Source organism: Clarias gariepinus, chromosome 6 (assembly GCF_024256425.1).
Source record: "Clarias gariepinus isolate MV-2021 ecotype Netherlands chromosome 6, CGAR_prim_01v2, whole genome shotgun sequence".
NCBI lineage: Eukaryota > Metazoa > Chordata > Actinopteri > Siluriformes > Clariidae > Clarias > Clarias gariepinus.
This window is the reverse complement of record NC_071105.1, coordinates 22679656-22695111: the sequence shown is the minus strand read 5'-3', so window position 1 is coordinate 22695111 and position 15456 is coordinate 22679656. Positions and strand designations below refer to the sequence as shown.

The 15456-nt window shown below is 38.3% G+C and overlaps 1 protein-coding gene across 1 annotated transcript in view; it reads left to right on the top strand.

The window, feature by feature from the left end:
- Positions 1-15456, top strand: part of snta1 (syntrophin, alpha 1) — a 39836-nt gene that overhangs the window by 12113 nt on the left and 12267 nt on the right. Inside the window, exon 2 of the mRNA XM_053499535.1 lies at positions 3940-4125. Coding sequence (XP_053355510.1) covers positions 3940-4125 — 186 coding nt within the window. The remainder of the gene's footprint in view (positions 1-3939; positions 4126-15456) is intronic.

The window sequence follows — 15456 nt, the reverse complement described above, 5'->3', positions numbered from 1 at the left end:
GGGCCTGGAGCCTATCCCAAAAGACTTTGGGCAGGGTACACCATGGGCATGATGCAAATCCATCATAGGGCACACACATTACAGGCAATTTGGGAACGCCAATTAAACTAATCTGCACATCTTGAGACTGTGGAAGGAAACCGTAGTACAGAAGGAAACCCACCAAGCACAGGATTTACATGCAAAGTTTACATACACACAGATCTGAGGGGGGAATCAAACCCTCAACCATGGAGGTGCAAGGCACAGTGCTCGCCACTACAACATGCAAAGATAAATTTGAATTCATTGCTAAAGAATTCCATGCTCATCTTGCTAATATTTGGGGAAAACTACTTCTTTAAATTAGTCATAATTTTGATATATTGTATGAGAGAAAGCTCAAATGATACCTGATTAAAATTCTTTCCAACACACACTGCAATTCCTTAGACTAACCACAGACATCATTGTTTCATTTAGAAAATACTGTAGGGTATAAGCTGATCTCATATGTATGGTTGTTTTCCTGTTGTTAAAACTAATTAACTAGATATATTGAGGGAATGCCCTGAGAATAAGGAGGTATCTCAGCAGTTGTTTTGTTAGTTAGCAAGCTGACATTATTGTGTGCTCCTGAAAGTCTTAGAGCTTGTGAAAGCCTATTTTTTCCTCACGCTCAGCATCACAAGATGTGGGATTCACAAAAGTGTCAAAGGGAGAGTTTATGGGACTGTTCCTTCATAAAGTCTACTGAAAGTAAATCAACTGTTTTTTCCTTTCGTTCACCTTGGTAATGCTTACCTTTAGCCAAACTCCTAAACTCCTGGAAAACCACGCAAGATAGAGGATTTAAGACCATGAGTGAAAGTAGGCCAGTACAGTCTGCTACAACGTATCACAAAAGATTCCGGATAGGAGGGAGAGTGGCTGCCTGACAAAACCTATATTCAAAACCAGCCACTGAAGCTCTTTCAGCAGGAAAGACGTCATTTTATCTTAAACAACACTTTGTCGGGCCTCCGAGTTGCTCGCCCTATCATCCGGAGATCGCTCAAGTTCAATTCCTGGGTGATGCTGTATCCTCTTGCAGCCAGAGGTCTAGAAAGAGCTGATTGGCCAAGCTCTCTCAGCGGGGAGTGTTGAGAGGTACTTAGTGCCCCCACATTAATCACGGCTCTACAGCCAATCAGGGGCGTCTGTGCGTCCGCGCAAATGGAAGGAGCGGATAGCGCTGTCCTCTGAGTGTGTTACGCCGCCCCCAACATTGCGTGAGCAAGCAGTTTGAAAAGATGTCGTCGGCTGGTGTCATGTAGCTCGGAGGAAACAGGTGATAGTCTTCGGCCCTCCTGACTGAGTGGTAGTCGGAGTCTTAATGTGGGAGCCCTCCAGTGATGGGGAGGAATTGGACATGGCTAAATTATGGAAAAAATTGGGGGAAATCAGTTCCATCTTGTTATTAAGATTTTTTTTTGATTAATTGTGCAGCATTAATTTCAATCTTTAATTATTTTTAGTTAACGTGAGTGCAGGCTGCTGCCAACACACTGATAGGTTCATGACTCACCTCACCGCTTTGTTCACGACTAACGTGAGGTACAAAGCTGACTAGCTTCTAACACAAGGCTGAATCCAAAATCCATCTCTAACCCCTGAAGAAGGGTACTCCTTGATGTGTGGAACAAGGGATTTTACACCCTACATAGTGCACTATATTTCCATTTTACAGAAAATATAGGCCACTTGGCATTCAACCTCAGTTATTCAGTTATTACCTAAGGCTATTCTAAAGTGGAATATTTGGAGTCAGTTATAGGACTGTCCACTACCTCCATGGTTCATTCTCATCACTTTTTGTTCACATATCACTGGTACAAATTTAAAACTACTTTCACCTTTGCCTAAGATTTACCTGAGTGCATTATAACTGAAAATATTATAATAGTCTTTTACTGTTTACTGGCTATCTAAATCTGCCCTAAATTCCACTGAAATCGTTTCGTTCATGGGATCCTACAGGAAACAATAAAAAGTAGTGCAAGCAGGCGTGTTTTTTCCTTTTACACTAGGCAGAGCAGGAAGTCAGGTATGAAGCTTTCAGGATAATGAACGGACACGTTTATTACCATGGGAGTACAGAGGATGTGCGGAGGGTGTTTGTGCTACATTTACTGAATTTGTTCATTCAATCATTTTCAGTAAATGAGTTACCCTGGTCATGGTTGTTGTGATATAAATTACTTTTTCATTTGTACTTTGTAATTTCATTCGAACCAACACAGTTCATTAGAAAATATTACAGGCATGTACAGAGAAAAGTAATAATAATATCCCATGCACATGGTTGTGTAACTGTGCTACATCATTCATGTATTAGTCAGTCATTTTAAATTATGGAAATAAAGGTCAAATGTCTAGTAACACGACCCTTTCTACCATTAATGAAATATTTCAAAAATACCAAAATATTATAATATAATATAATAATATATAACAAAATATTTATATAATACAATTTTTTCGGTAATTAGTGGAAGCAGATTCGTGTGTCATGACTACAAGGTGTACCAAAATTATGCTATGATACAGGATTTGGGCCTGTTTCTTTGACCAGCCTTAGTTCTGACGTTTATTTAAACACACTGCCAGACAATATCATGCCATCCTTGCTAAACAAGAATGTAGAATTAATTTCCCCTATGTACAGAGACTTTTGGGATACCCTGTACATCAATTAAGTAGGAGAAAGAGCAGAATGTCTCGTGAGTGAAGTCTGGCAAAGTGAAGTGAGATGTAATAATGGAATCAATCTCCATGCAGACAATGTGGAAGTCTGAGTTCAGACATATACGCTAGGGGTGTAAACCTGAGGCTTCCACACAATACATTATCATTTCAATTCATAAGGCAACAAATTGATAGTCATGGTATGAGTGCCATTACAGGGTTGGGTAAGAAAGTTATTATAGAAATTTGGAGTTGTGAGTTGATGCATATTATGTGAATCATTGTAAAAAATATTTTCACAACATAATTATTAACATAATTATTACAATTATTGTTGCAAATATTTTTGTATTTGATGATTTTTATATACTAATGACATACAGTCTGTCAAAATTGAGGTGAATATATATACAATACAATAGGTCTGAGTTGATAAAAAGTTTAGCATGAAGTTTGTCACCTGTAATTGGAGGCAATATCGTACAATGCAAAAGTGCATCTCAAAGCTTAGCTGAGACTCTTATAAGGATTCTTCAAAGTTCTGTTGTATTTAGTACAAATGTAACTCTTTTATTTTCTTTCTTAACTAGACATACGGCTAACCAGAATAAGGGTTGTGGAATTTGCCTCCGATTTATTACATTGTACTTGCATTCCAGATGACAAACTTTACAGTCCCTGTGCAGAGTAGGAAAATGTATAACAACCAAGACCTACTGTAATATGGCCAGTGGTAGCTCAGAGGGTTAAGGCACTGGGTTACTGATCGGAAGATCGGCGGTTCGATCCCCAGCTCCACCAGGTTGTCACTGCTGGGCCCTTGAGCAAGGCCCTTAACCCTATCTGCTCCAGGGTCACTGTATCATGGCTGACCCTGCGCTCTGACCCCAGTTACGCTGGGATATGCAAAGAAGGAATTTCACTGTGCTGTAATGTATATGTGACAAATAAAGGCTTAACTTAACTTAATCCTTATACGCACCTCAAATTTGATTTAAGGCGGACTTGAAAAAACTTGAACTATCTCTTAAAGCTTGCTTTAAGTTAATACTTTTATGAATGTATAAATATATATACTGTATATGTTATGCTAGCAAAAAAATGCTGTTAACTGTAAATTTAATGTAAACTTACGTTAATTAATTTATATTTTAATAGAATTGTAATAGAATTAACAAACATAAAATATTTCATCTTTTGAAATATAATTGTTCTAATTTGCTTATTTTTCAGGTGGGAAAGAGAATAAGATGCCCATCCTGATTTCAAAGATCTTCAAAGGACTTGCAGCAGATCAGACTGAGGCTCTGTATGTCGGTGATGCCATTTTATCTGTCAATGGATGCGACCTGCGAGAAGCTACTCATGATGAAGCTGTACAAGCTCTGAAAAAGACAGGGAAAGAGGTCATCTTGGAGGGTAAGAACTTACCTTTTTGCAACTGCCTGTACATAAATGACTTGGTCAGTTTATAAAAAATACAGTCATACAGTTTAATCTAATGTTTCATTCGGGTCTTTACACCCTGACATCTGTCTGCCATGGTGCTGACCACGTCTGGAAGGAAAAAGGGACGTTACTTCCTGGATGCCAGTGTAAAATCCTCTTTCAAAACTGGTCATGGAAGCACTTTCATCAAGAAAACACGTCACCCTAAAACAAAACTTTATCTCCCTAGTGATATTGCTTCTAAGTCTGTCTTGTTTCACAGATAATGTGTGTTATAAAGCCAACTAGCTGACAACATGCTTTTTTTTTTATGATTTTGCTGAATCCCAAATCCCTTTTTAAAGCCTGCTCAAGGTCACTGATTGGTGTGTGGAACAAGGGATAATACACCCTACATACCCCACTAGCTTTCCATTTTAAGCTATTTGGGATTCAATACAAAACAGTTAGCTAGCTATTAATTAAAAAGTTTGAAATGTCAGTATTAGTAACCTGCACCTCATTTTTTGATGTGTAAAGCACAGCATATTTCATAGCATCATCTCACTTGCAACAAGCACTGACTAAGCTAATGCTAATGCTACAAATGCCACAAAATACAGGAGGAATCACTAACTAGTGCACCATCTGCGCTAACTGTTAATTGTTAATAGGTTCTGAGTCCACCACTACACAGAAGCTCTCACTCGCTAGGTTTATATGATGACATCTCCAGGGGAAAAAAAATCCAGGTTTTTGTTTCACTCCCCCATCAGCGATAACTACCAATGCTGGGAAGGCTCAGGCTAACATGTGCTTCCTCCAAAACATATAATCGTGCTAATCATTTCTTTTTTAACTTTTTCATTTTCTTGCATGAGCTCACAGAGGCCCATAATTAGCTAGAATTGACGTAGGAGTATGGGTATACCACCCTTCCACCCGGGGAGATAACACTAAAATGGTCCTGACTGCAGGTGGCTGTAGCAACACCCGGGAATCAGACTTGCAATTTTCAGATGATAGGGCAAACACATTTCTCTTGTGCCACTTGAGAGCCTTGTGTTCCTCTGTTCTCTGGCACGCTGTGGCTCGGCAGTAGTTAATTTACATAGACACTGGAATGAGATGTAAAACAGAGTTTGCGGTATGCGTTATCTGAGGGTTATTTTAGCCGAAGCATTAACAGACATACTTTGCAGCACCTCTAAGAAAGACGTTTACTTGTTAAAGAAACAAAGTAAAACATGGCACCTTTAAATGGGTTATTCTGTATGTGACAATATAAAAATTATTTATCATATAGACATATTAGCTTGTTAAATCTATAACATTAACTATACAGTTTGATGTTTTGATTAGATAACATTAGATAAACCTTTATTAGTCCCACAAGTGGGAAATTTGTTAATTTATACATAAATATATACATTAATTTGATACATCAAGTATACAACACTCATCATAGTCACCTGGCTTCTTGCTGACAAAAAGTTTTTTTTTTTCCCCCCAACTTTGTATCTTGAACACTCAAAGGGTTAAAAATAAAATAAAGTGCCAACATACTGGGTAGGCCGAGTGCAGCAGAAGAGTAATGTGACCTCAGGTAAGGTAAAAAAAAAAAGAAAATTGTGCATGCACACAAAAACACACCGTTATAAAAAAAAAAAAGAAAAAAAAAACATAAAGCAGGGATTAGTATGGAATCTAGCAAACAGTGAGATCAGCATGCAGTCAGGATGTTGCCTGACTTGAGAGTTAAGAAGGCTTTAGGTGAAACTGCTGATCAGCAGCCCATGGCTCTTTCTCAGTTCGCACGACATTAATGTTGTCCAAGATTTTCAAAGAGCGCCATCATACTGTATCTAAGAGTAAATAAGATGAGAGAGGTGCAATACTGGGCAGTTGTCCCTTCACAGTCAGTCGTCCTTTATGATATACTGCAGTCTGAAATTGGTGAACTGTTTCGTCATCATGTTTTTAACCTACTTGGAAGGCCGCTGAGCTTTGCATTCCATTACCCTGTCTATGGAAAGCATGCTTTGTAAAAAAATATAGTTTTATGTGGCAAAAGATAATAAAGCTAAAGGAGTACAGAACAAAAGTGATTACATTTTGCCGGAGTCATGAAAAAATGAGAAAGCGCTCATGACGTTCTGTGATAAATCACAGAGCGAGAGAATTCTTTCATATAAACAGAGCCTGAGGTTCACTTTTATTTTGAGAGCAAATTTAAGGTTCCTTGTGAGAAATGTTCTGCCACCGTGGCCAAGGAATCTCAACAGGTGACACACAGGAAGGTCATATCCCCATAAAACACTGCAGATGAAGCTAGATCGGCTCTCAGGTGATGATCTCATCCCAGCCTCGCCCTCGCACACACATGAAAAAAAATAGACTCCCACATTCTCCCACACATACACACACACAAGCAGTATACGCAAGCTCTATTACGCTCCATACTGTATTCTTACCACTTTTATTATGCGCAGACATGTGGCCATGCATATGGTCATGCAACAATCTGTCATTGTCCTCAGGGCAAAATAAATGAAACACTTTGTACAGTGTGAGGAGTGTGTGCCGTGTCCTAAACACTGCTGACTGCTTTCTCAGTTTTGCTTTATATCCCACCCAGCAGACATCATGCTCAGACATGGGATCAGTGAATAAATCAATGTGAGAAGCATAACACACTAGAGCTGTGGATTTGCGGCCAAGGCTGTTTGCCAGATCATAGCGCAACATTTGTTCTATAATAAATCATTGAGAAATGCTTGGACCACATAGGATGTGTTAATGATCGTTGTTTGATAGCGTGTCATGTTAGTTCGGTGTAGGTGTGAGGAAGTTCAAAATGGAAAGTAGATGCATTTAGAGGCTGTGGGAGAGAAACAGACAAATAAATGGAAAGAGAGAAGGAAGATTGAGGAGTTATTGGATATGATAAGTGCTGTAAAGTGCCATATCAGCATTTTACCTTGGGTAATAGGACTCTTAGGAATGGAATAGTGCAACTATGAAGGTGTGTGTGTGTTTGGGGGTGCATGTGTGGACATTCTCTCCCTCTCTTTCTCCCTCTCTCTCTCTCTCTCTCTCTCTCTGTTCTCTTTTTTCCAAAACTGATAGAGGGAACAGGGGAAAACAATTATTGTATTCCCCTACTGAGGAATAAAGATACAGAGTCCTATAATTGATTAATTAAGTAGGAACAGTGTTGCGGAAAGGAGCAATGAGGAATTAGGTGGGGGAGGGGGTATTTTGGGGAGAGAGAGTGATGTAGAGAAAGAGAGAGAGTGAAATTGAAATAGAAGAAATGAGGTGGAAGATAAGCCAGAATGAAGCAGACTCAGTTGCAGTAACAAGTAAACTATATAAACTCACACAGACAGGAACAGCCAAACACTGCCAGTTTGGTGTGTTCATGTGTGTGTGTTTGTGTGTGTGTGTGTGATTATGAATTATTGTCTTTCTCACCCTTGTATAGATGAGAAAAGCTGCGATGGATAGCAGCAATTTTCACGCATCCTAAACTCCATTACTCTCGAACAAATGCTCCCGTAGGCTTCTGTTTCCACTCATGTCCTACACACTGGTCCTTCTTGGCATCATATATAAGCCAGAGTCTGTTACTGAAATACAAGCCAGTCAAGCTTAGTTCTGCTTTCAGTGCAGTAAAAAAAAAATCAACGATTTTAAAGCATTCTGTATGTTAAACAAGACTTACAGGACATTTTATTGTTACATTTTGCGGACCATAATAGCTCAGACACATTGTTTCAGTGTTAGAATAGATAAGAGCATTTCAGTTTTGTATGTAAACTCTTTATGAGAAAGACCTGTACTACTCATTTGTGCAGTTATCTAATCATCCAATCAGGTAGCAGCATCGCGGTGCATAAAGTCATGCAGACGTGGGTCAGTAACTTTAGATAAAGTTCACATCAACTATAAGAATAGGAGATGTCATTATGAGATGTCAGTGACTTTAACCGTGGCATGCTTGTTGGTGCCGGACAGGCTGATTTAAGTATTTCTGTAACTGACTAAAGTTTACTCAGCAGTAAAGAAAAACCATTCAGGAAGTGCCAGTTCTGTGGATTGAAACCTTGTTGGTGAAAGATACATAACTCAGATAACCACTCTGTGCAATTGTAGTAAGCAGAAAAGCATCTCAGAATGCACATGTCAAACCACAAGGGGATGGGAAACAACAGTAGTAGACCACAATGGACCTTCTCAAAGGGCTGCAGTAGGCGCAGGCTCACCAAAACTGAACAGTCGAAGAATAGAAAAGCACAGACTGGTCTGATGAATCATTATTTTCCCTGAGGCATACGAATGGAAGGATCCGAATTTGCCACCAGCAACATAAATCCATGGATCCAACCTTCTAACTAGTGGAGGTGGTGTAAAGATGTTAGGAATGTTTTCTTAGCACACTTCAGGCTCGGTATTGCTAATCAGTGATCTATGCTTCAATAACTGCTATAGTCTATTTAATGATTGTAGCTGAGCGTCTAATGACTAATCTATGACCAACATGATAATGCACTTTGTCACAAATCAAAAGTCACTTCAAACTGGTTTTGTGAACTTGACAATGAGTTCAGTGTTGTGCTGTGGCTTTCCAGATGTGAATCCAGGAGAATTCCTTTTGGATGTTGTATAGAACAGTAGATTTGCACTATGAAAGGGCATCTGAAAAAAAATTTAAGGAGTTGCGTGTAATCATGTCAAAATGGACCAGAATCCCAAAGGGTTGTTTCCAATATCTTGTAATCCAAGCCATGAAAAATTGAGGTCGTTTTGAGAGCAAAGGGAAGCCCTACCCATGATTAGTACTGTATAGCATTCATAATTATGTGCTTATTAACTCAATGATAATTGTTCTGTTAAGATATAAGATATAACAAACTGTTTATAGTTGAAATCAACAGTATACATGTTACTATGAGTTTCGTATGTTTTCCGCTGTGTTTGTGTGGGTTTCCACAGGTTCTCCACTTTCTTTCCACTATCCAAAATAATTCTGGTAGACAGATTGGTTATGGAATATTGCTCCTAGGTGTGAATGAGTGTGTGAAAGTGCGTGTACATGCTGCCAGAAACAGAATGCATTCAGGGTGCATTTCTGCCTTGTGCCCAGTGTTTGCAGGAAAAGATCTGGATCCATAACCATGAACAGGACAAAGCATTAAATTAATAAATTGCATTTTTAATATATAGTATGCATAGGGTAAGGTTTATAAGATATATGCCATTACAGAGTAATTTTTAAGTAAAATCTAAATAATTTTTTACAAAATGACTCTAAGTACCAAATGATATTAATACCACAAATTTTCGAGACAGCTACCTTGGTGATGCAAAATAAAATAAAAAAATCACCCGCTCTAAGATTTTGTTCGACCACCCTTTAGCATGTGATTGTGCACAATACATGTGGTGACCAACACACGTGTGAAAACGATTACTTATTATTATTATTAATTTGAGTTCTGGAATATGTCCAGAAGAAAAATTCCATTTATGAAGTACCCTTGTCATTTAGATCAACAGATGACTTTATTTTATTGCCACATGACGTTGCTAACAAGTCTAGACCTGACCAACTGAAGCAACCCCAGATCATAACACTGCCTCCAGAGGCCTGTAAAGTGGGCGCTATGCATGATGGGTACACCGGTTCATGTGCTTCTCTTCCTACACTGATGCACCCATTGCTCTGGAATAAGGTCAATCTGGACTCATCAGACCACATTACCTGTTTCCATTGACCTAAAGTCCAATCTTTATGCTTCTTAGCAAGTTGAAGCTTTTTTAAAATTGGTATCATTAACAAGTGGATGCTCTACAGCCGCACTGCTGTTTAGTCTTAATCCTGTAAGCTTTCATTACATTGTGAGCATGGAAAGGCTTTCTTTAATTATTGTTTTATTATATTAGTGTTGTGATTTCTATAATATGTTGGACAGTTCTTACTCCAGTTCCAGTTCAAGTTGTTTGCTTGATGCAGTCCACTAAGGTGACCCTTAGTGACCCACCTAAGGTGACTTTTTTTTTTTTTTTTTTTGCTGGGCAGGCTATATTAGCTATTAGAAAGCCTGCACTTTAAAGTGATAAAACAAGTAACAAAAATTCACACATGTAAAAACATAAAAAATTTGCTGGTAAAGTTGGTAAATTTCTTTTTTTTTTTTAAAGTACTGACTTCCAACTAGCTAGTAGACAGCACAGAGCTGCAAAGGAAAGAGGAATATTATGTTGTTATACAGTATGAAAATGAGGAAATAAAAATGTTTCTGTAATTACACCAGGAACAAGGAAAGGCTTAACAGTATTAGGAAATTAAAATAGTAACAATCATGAAGGGGCTTGCATTTTACTTCACAACCATACAGTATTAGAAGTAAAAATTCCATTTGGCTGAGCTAAGCTGTGTCATTTATTCTTAATTCATCCCCAGCATGTTGAAGCTCATATTGTACCACCCTGCACTGAGAAAAAACAGTCAATCTAAAATGCAAGAATTATCTCCACACATAAAAGTATTTCACCATGCAGCCTGCTGAAGTCAGGTTTAATGCAGTATTGCTTTAATCCTGCCAGTTTCGCACAGACACACGACATCCAATTTGCCCAATCGTTAGACAAATGCCGATTAGAGTTTTAGTGGAGCTTGCTGAAAAGTAATGTGTGGCAATAATTTACTTTAACTGACCTTGACAAACATTATGTACTTTTGTGCTGTTTTTTTGTGTGACTTATAATTAAGCAATATCGCATGTGAGAGATGTGAGCATGGTTAAAATGTTTAAGTATGAGGGCACCGCCTGACCATAATTTAAACAACAGTACAACCTCGAGCATAATATTGCTTTTACACAACAGTTCCACAAACAGCATTTATTATTAACAGATTATAATTTGCTGGGTTATTGCCCAGATGGTTTTGCTTCTCCTACACATATTCTTCAATGCCTGGTGTAACTAACTAGCCATGACTGGTGGAGCTGGAAACCAACAGTTTATACACATGCGTGTCTCATCCCATTGCTTTTAGGATTCATGTTCCCACAGAGCCGGTCATGATGGAATAGTCTGTCCACAATATGGATTCAGCAGATTTTGACTAGATGAGGTCGGCCTGGGAGAACCAAGGCGTCTTCATTGTAACGCATCACCAAGAGCTCCCCACAGCAAATCAGGCACTTGCTAACGTCCCAGCCTACAGTATCTGCAACAGCTTCAAGGAGCACCGTCTTCTCTTTATGGAAGCCATGCTTACCTGCACCACCAACTTACGACATCCTTATCTTTTCCTTGCAGCCTGGAGGAGCATCATCTTCATATTTGTCGAGTCCCCCAGAGACTTCTTAAAAATAATTTGTATGCCAAGGCTGAAAAGTACGACTTTCGCAAGAAATCCACCACATTCCTCTGCTTGGTAATTTCACCATCAAGGAGGCGCTGGCTGGAAGGAGCTAAGATTCCGTTTCTGGTATAGACTGACCACAAGAATCTTTAGTATTTTGAACCGCCAAAAGGCTCAACCATCTTCAAGCCAGAGGGTCCTTATTCTTCTCAAGATTCAATTGCATTCTCTCCTACAGGCCAGGGTCGAGGAACACCAAGCTGGATGCTCTACTACATCAGTTTTCTCCTCCCCAAGATCCCACACCATGTGAGAGTATTCTGCCACTTCGCTGTCTGATCACCACTGCCAAACTGGATATTAAGACACAAGTCAAGCAGGCCCTATTCCATGAATCTGATGATAGTAATATTGCCCATATTAACTCTTTCTTCCCCTTGCCTTATGCTCTCAAGTCATGGCTTTATGCTTTCATGTCACCCAGGCCCTACGCAAACCCTGGGTTTTCTCATGGCCCACGTTCCAGGAAGACATGATCAAGTATGTGGCACCATGCAACATTTGCACATATCTCCCGCTGGTTTCCTTAGACACTTACCTGTTCCACATTGCCTCTGGTCAAACATCTCCCTGGACTTTACATGCTGCAACTTACCTCTGCTTCATTTAGAGTTACCAGCCTCAAAAATCATAATTAACAGCACCTCAGATTAGAGTCGTGATAACAAATAGCATTGTTTAACTTGTAAAACTGGTTTGTAAATACACTACTGCTCAACAGTTTGGGATCATTTTTTAACTCTATGGTCGTTCTTGATTTTTATTTCTTTCTTTAAAGAGTTGATATTAAGATATATCTGCGACTCATGATCTGTAAAGCCTTCATAACGGCTCTAATCTGAAGTTATTGGTGATTTTTGAGGCTGGTAACTCTAAATTAACTTTTCCTCTGCAGCAGAGGTACAGTAAGTTTTCGTCTAGTCTTCCTGGAAAGGTCTTCATGAGAGCCAGTTTCATTATGGTGCTTAATGGGTTTTACAAATGCACTTGACAATACTGTTCTTGCAAGAACTGTTCCAAAAAGCCTGACCTCCGTGTCTTTAAATAACAACTGACTGTTGTTGCTGTTACATAATTACCTAATTCCATATGTGTTATTTTAGTTTTGAAATTTCCAGTATTGTTGTAGAATGTAAAAAATAAATCACTAAACAAAAACAAAGAAATTTGCAAGTGATCCCAAACTTTTGAAAAGTAGTTTAGGGCAACATAAGCCTCTAATTACTAATATTGTGACAACAGTTTTGGTCCAGTTACAGACTAGACCAGTTACAATATCAGCATTCATGTCTGTATTTGCTACATAAGATTCCAGTTCTAACAAAAGTTCATTACATTACTACACTACCAAGCTGTTAACCACTCTGCATTGGCATGGCAACATGCAAGACTATTTCCATCTGGGGCTTTTGGGGGGGAGACCAGTTTTCTTTGGTGGAGCAAAAATAAGCAAAATGTTACGATGTGAAGCTCTCCATAGTGGCTAAGTCAAATAAATTTACACTCTACGTAATAAATGCTGAGACTAATGGTCAAGTAAAGCCTATCTATTCTTAACAAATTAGGTATGTGTGTGTTCTTGGCTTGCTTAAAAAAGGAAGCATATCGAATAATGAATAATTCCACATGTAGTTGTAAATAATAAACAGCTTATGAATAATGAAAAAGGGAAGTGTTTTTTTAAGTTTCTATAATATGTCTCATTATTAACAAACAAAGTAACCATCAAATAACCACTAGTTCATTTTTATCGGATCCCATTAAACACACTGTTTATTTCCTTTTGTTGTATAAAAGCTGTCCTGGATTACAAAGTGGCATGTTGTTCTTCCCATGTTTAATACTAACAGAAGTTCTTTACTTCTTTCAAAAGTACTGATCGGTATCCAAGGCAGGACTTCAGTTAAATGAGAAAAAAAATCAAGTTTCACACTTAACTAAATTAACACCATTAGGCATTATGGCCTTTTGTGCTACATCATCAGAAAGTGCTAGCTTCTACCTATGATGAATGATCCAAAGAGCCGATTTCCAAAAGCATGGTTCTCACTGGCAGTGGGCCACTCATTTAACGAGCTCATGTGAGACTTTGCAGATAAGGGGATCTTACGTAAATTAAGTTCTGCTAGTTATTCTGCTAATTTCCGCGCCTGTTCTCCGGAGGCTGCAGCAAACCGAGACACATAAGCTCTCATTCCCCCTAAAGCTATAGCATCAGTTTAAATGTAAAATTATATGCAGACACACACCCACAAATGCACACAAGCTCCTACTTCCACACAATGTTTAGACAAGCTCACGTTTTTATAGATTGTTTCATATTGTTGCTTCTTGCAAATGGGATCCAAGCTGTTCAGAAGCCATTATCTGTGTAAGTGAGAAACAGTGCATAATTTGTACCCTTGTCAGCTGTGATGTTGTTGCTGCTGTCTTTGTGTGTGTGTCGTCTTATTGGTACATTTTTCGCGGGGGCATTTTGAGGGACATTCCTGGCCTAACAGAGCTTTTACAGAGCCAAGCATGCTTCAAGAGTCATATTGTAGCCAATCAGGCACATTCCTGCTACTCCCACAGCAACGGGGAGCCGAAGAACACTGGGATAGGATGCCTTTGACTTGTGATTTTCAACCCAGTCTTATGTTTGCCCAACGAGGCAGCAAGATAAACAACTCCAACAGAAAGATTGACCAATAAGAAGAATCTGAAGAATCACTGTTCCTCCTAGAATTCTCACATATCACAATTTACTTTCTTTGTGTTTAGAAGTTTAGCAATTTAACGTCCAGAAGATTAATGAAAGCCTGAAACCTTTAGGTGAATGTTTAAAGTTCAAAGAGGCGTCTCTCATTCTCTTGCTCTCACTGCAGTAGTAATTCAGTTTAAATGAAAAGAGGTTCAGTGGTTTACTTTAGTGTATCCTATTATCAGTTAAATTTGGTCTCAGGGTTAAAGGGGTATTTCTCACCGCAGATTTTTCTTCCTGCATAGTTTTCCCACTGCAAAGTTCCAACATTATTTACTTGCAGAGAAATAAAACATTTATTTAGTAAATTTTAATTTATAAAAATGCCCTGTTCTAGTGATAAAGAGCCTGTTCCCACGTTACAAAATTTCCCTAAATATTTAATTCTAAAACACATATCTTATACACTAATCATTACTATCTACAGTATTATAAGTTTGATACCTTGACCTTAAACAAAAAAGAATGTATACATTTACTAACGTGCTAAAACCTTTGTTAAACCAAAGATGTTTTCCAATTTTTTAAGTTTTATTAAAATTATACACTTTTGAGGTTTATAAGTTTTATAATGAAATAAAAAAAATTGTTCCAACTTAAATGTTGTAATTGTTTCACAGGAAACAATGACAGGTTGCATAACTTAAGCTTAATCAAGCTTAGCATGGTGGTATTAGATTAGTTTATTATACAACACAGTAAATCTGTGCTTAATGAATGAAAAATAACAAGTGTTGTGTTAATGTAAAGTTTTTACAGAAGATAATTAATAACTAAAAATTCATAAAGTTAATTAGCCTTAAATTATAAATTTTTACGGAAGCCTTCATTCATGACATTACTTAAGAGAAACAAGTCAGAGACCTTGAGTAACTCTATAGGCAAATCAAATTCTGAAGCTGTTCACAGGCTTAAAGAAAGCCATTAATGAAGAAGACTGAAGCATTACCCTACTAAAGCATGGTGGTGGAAGCATGGAGTTGGGAAGAAGCTTTTTGTGTTGCTTACCTGCGAAGCATAAGCAACACATAGGGATCACTATCTCCTGTCTAGCGTCTTCATCCATCATCGTCGTCATCACAGTTTTCATCCTAAACTATTCATGGGAATTTGACCAAACCATCACAGAACCTTCATTAAG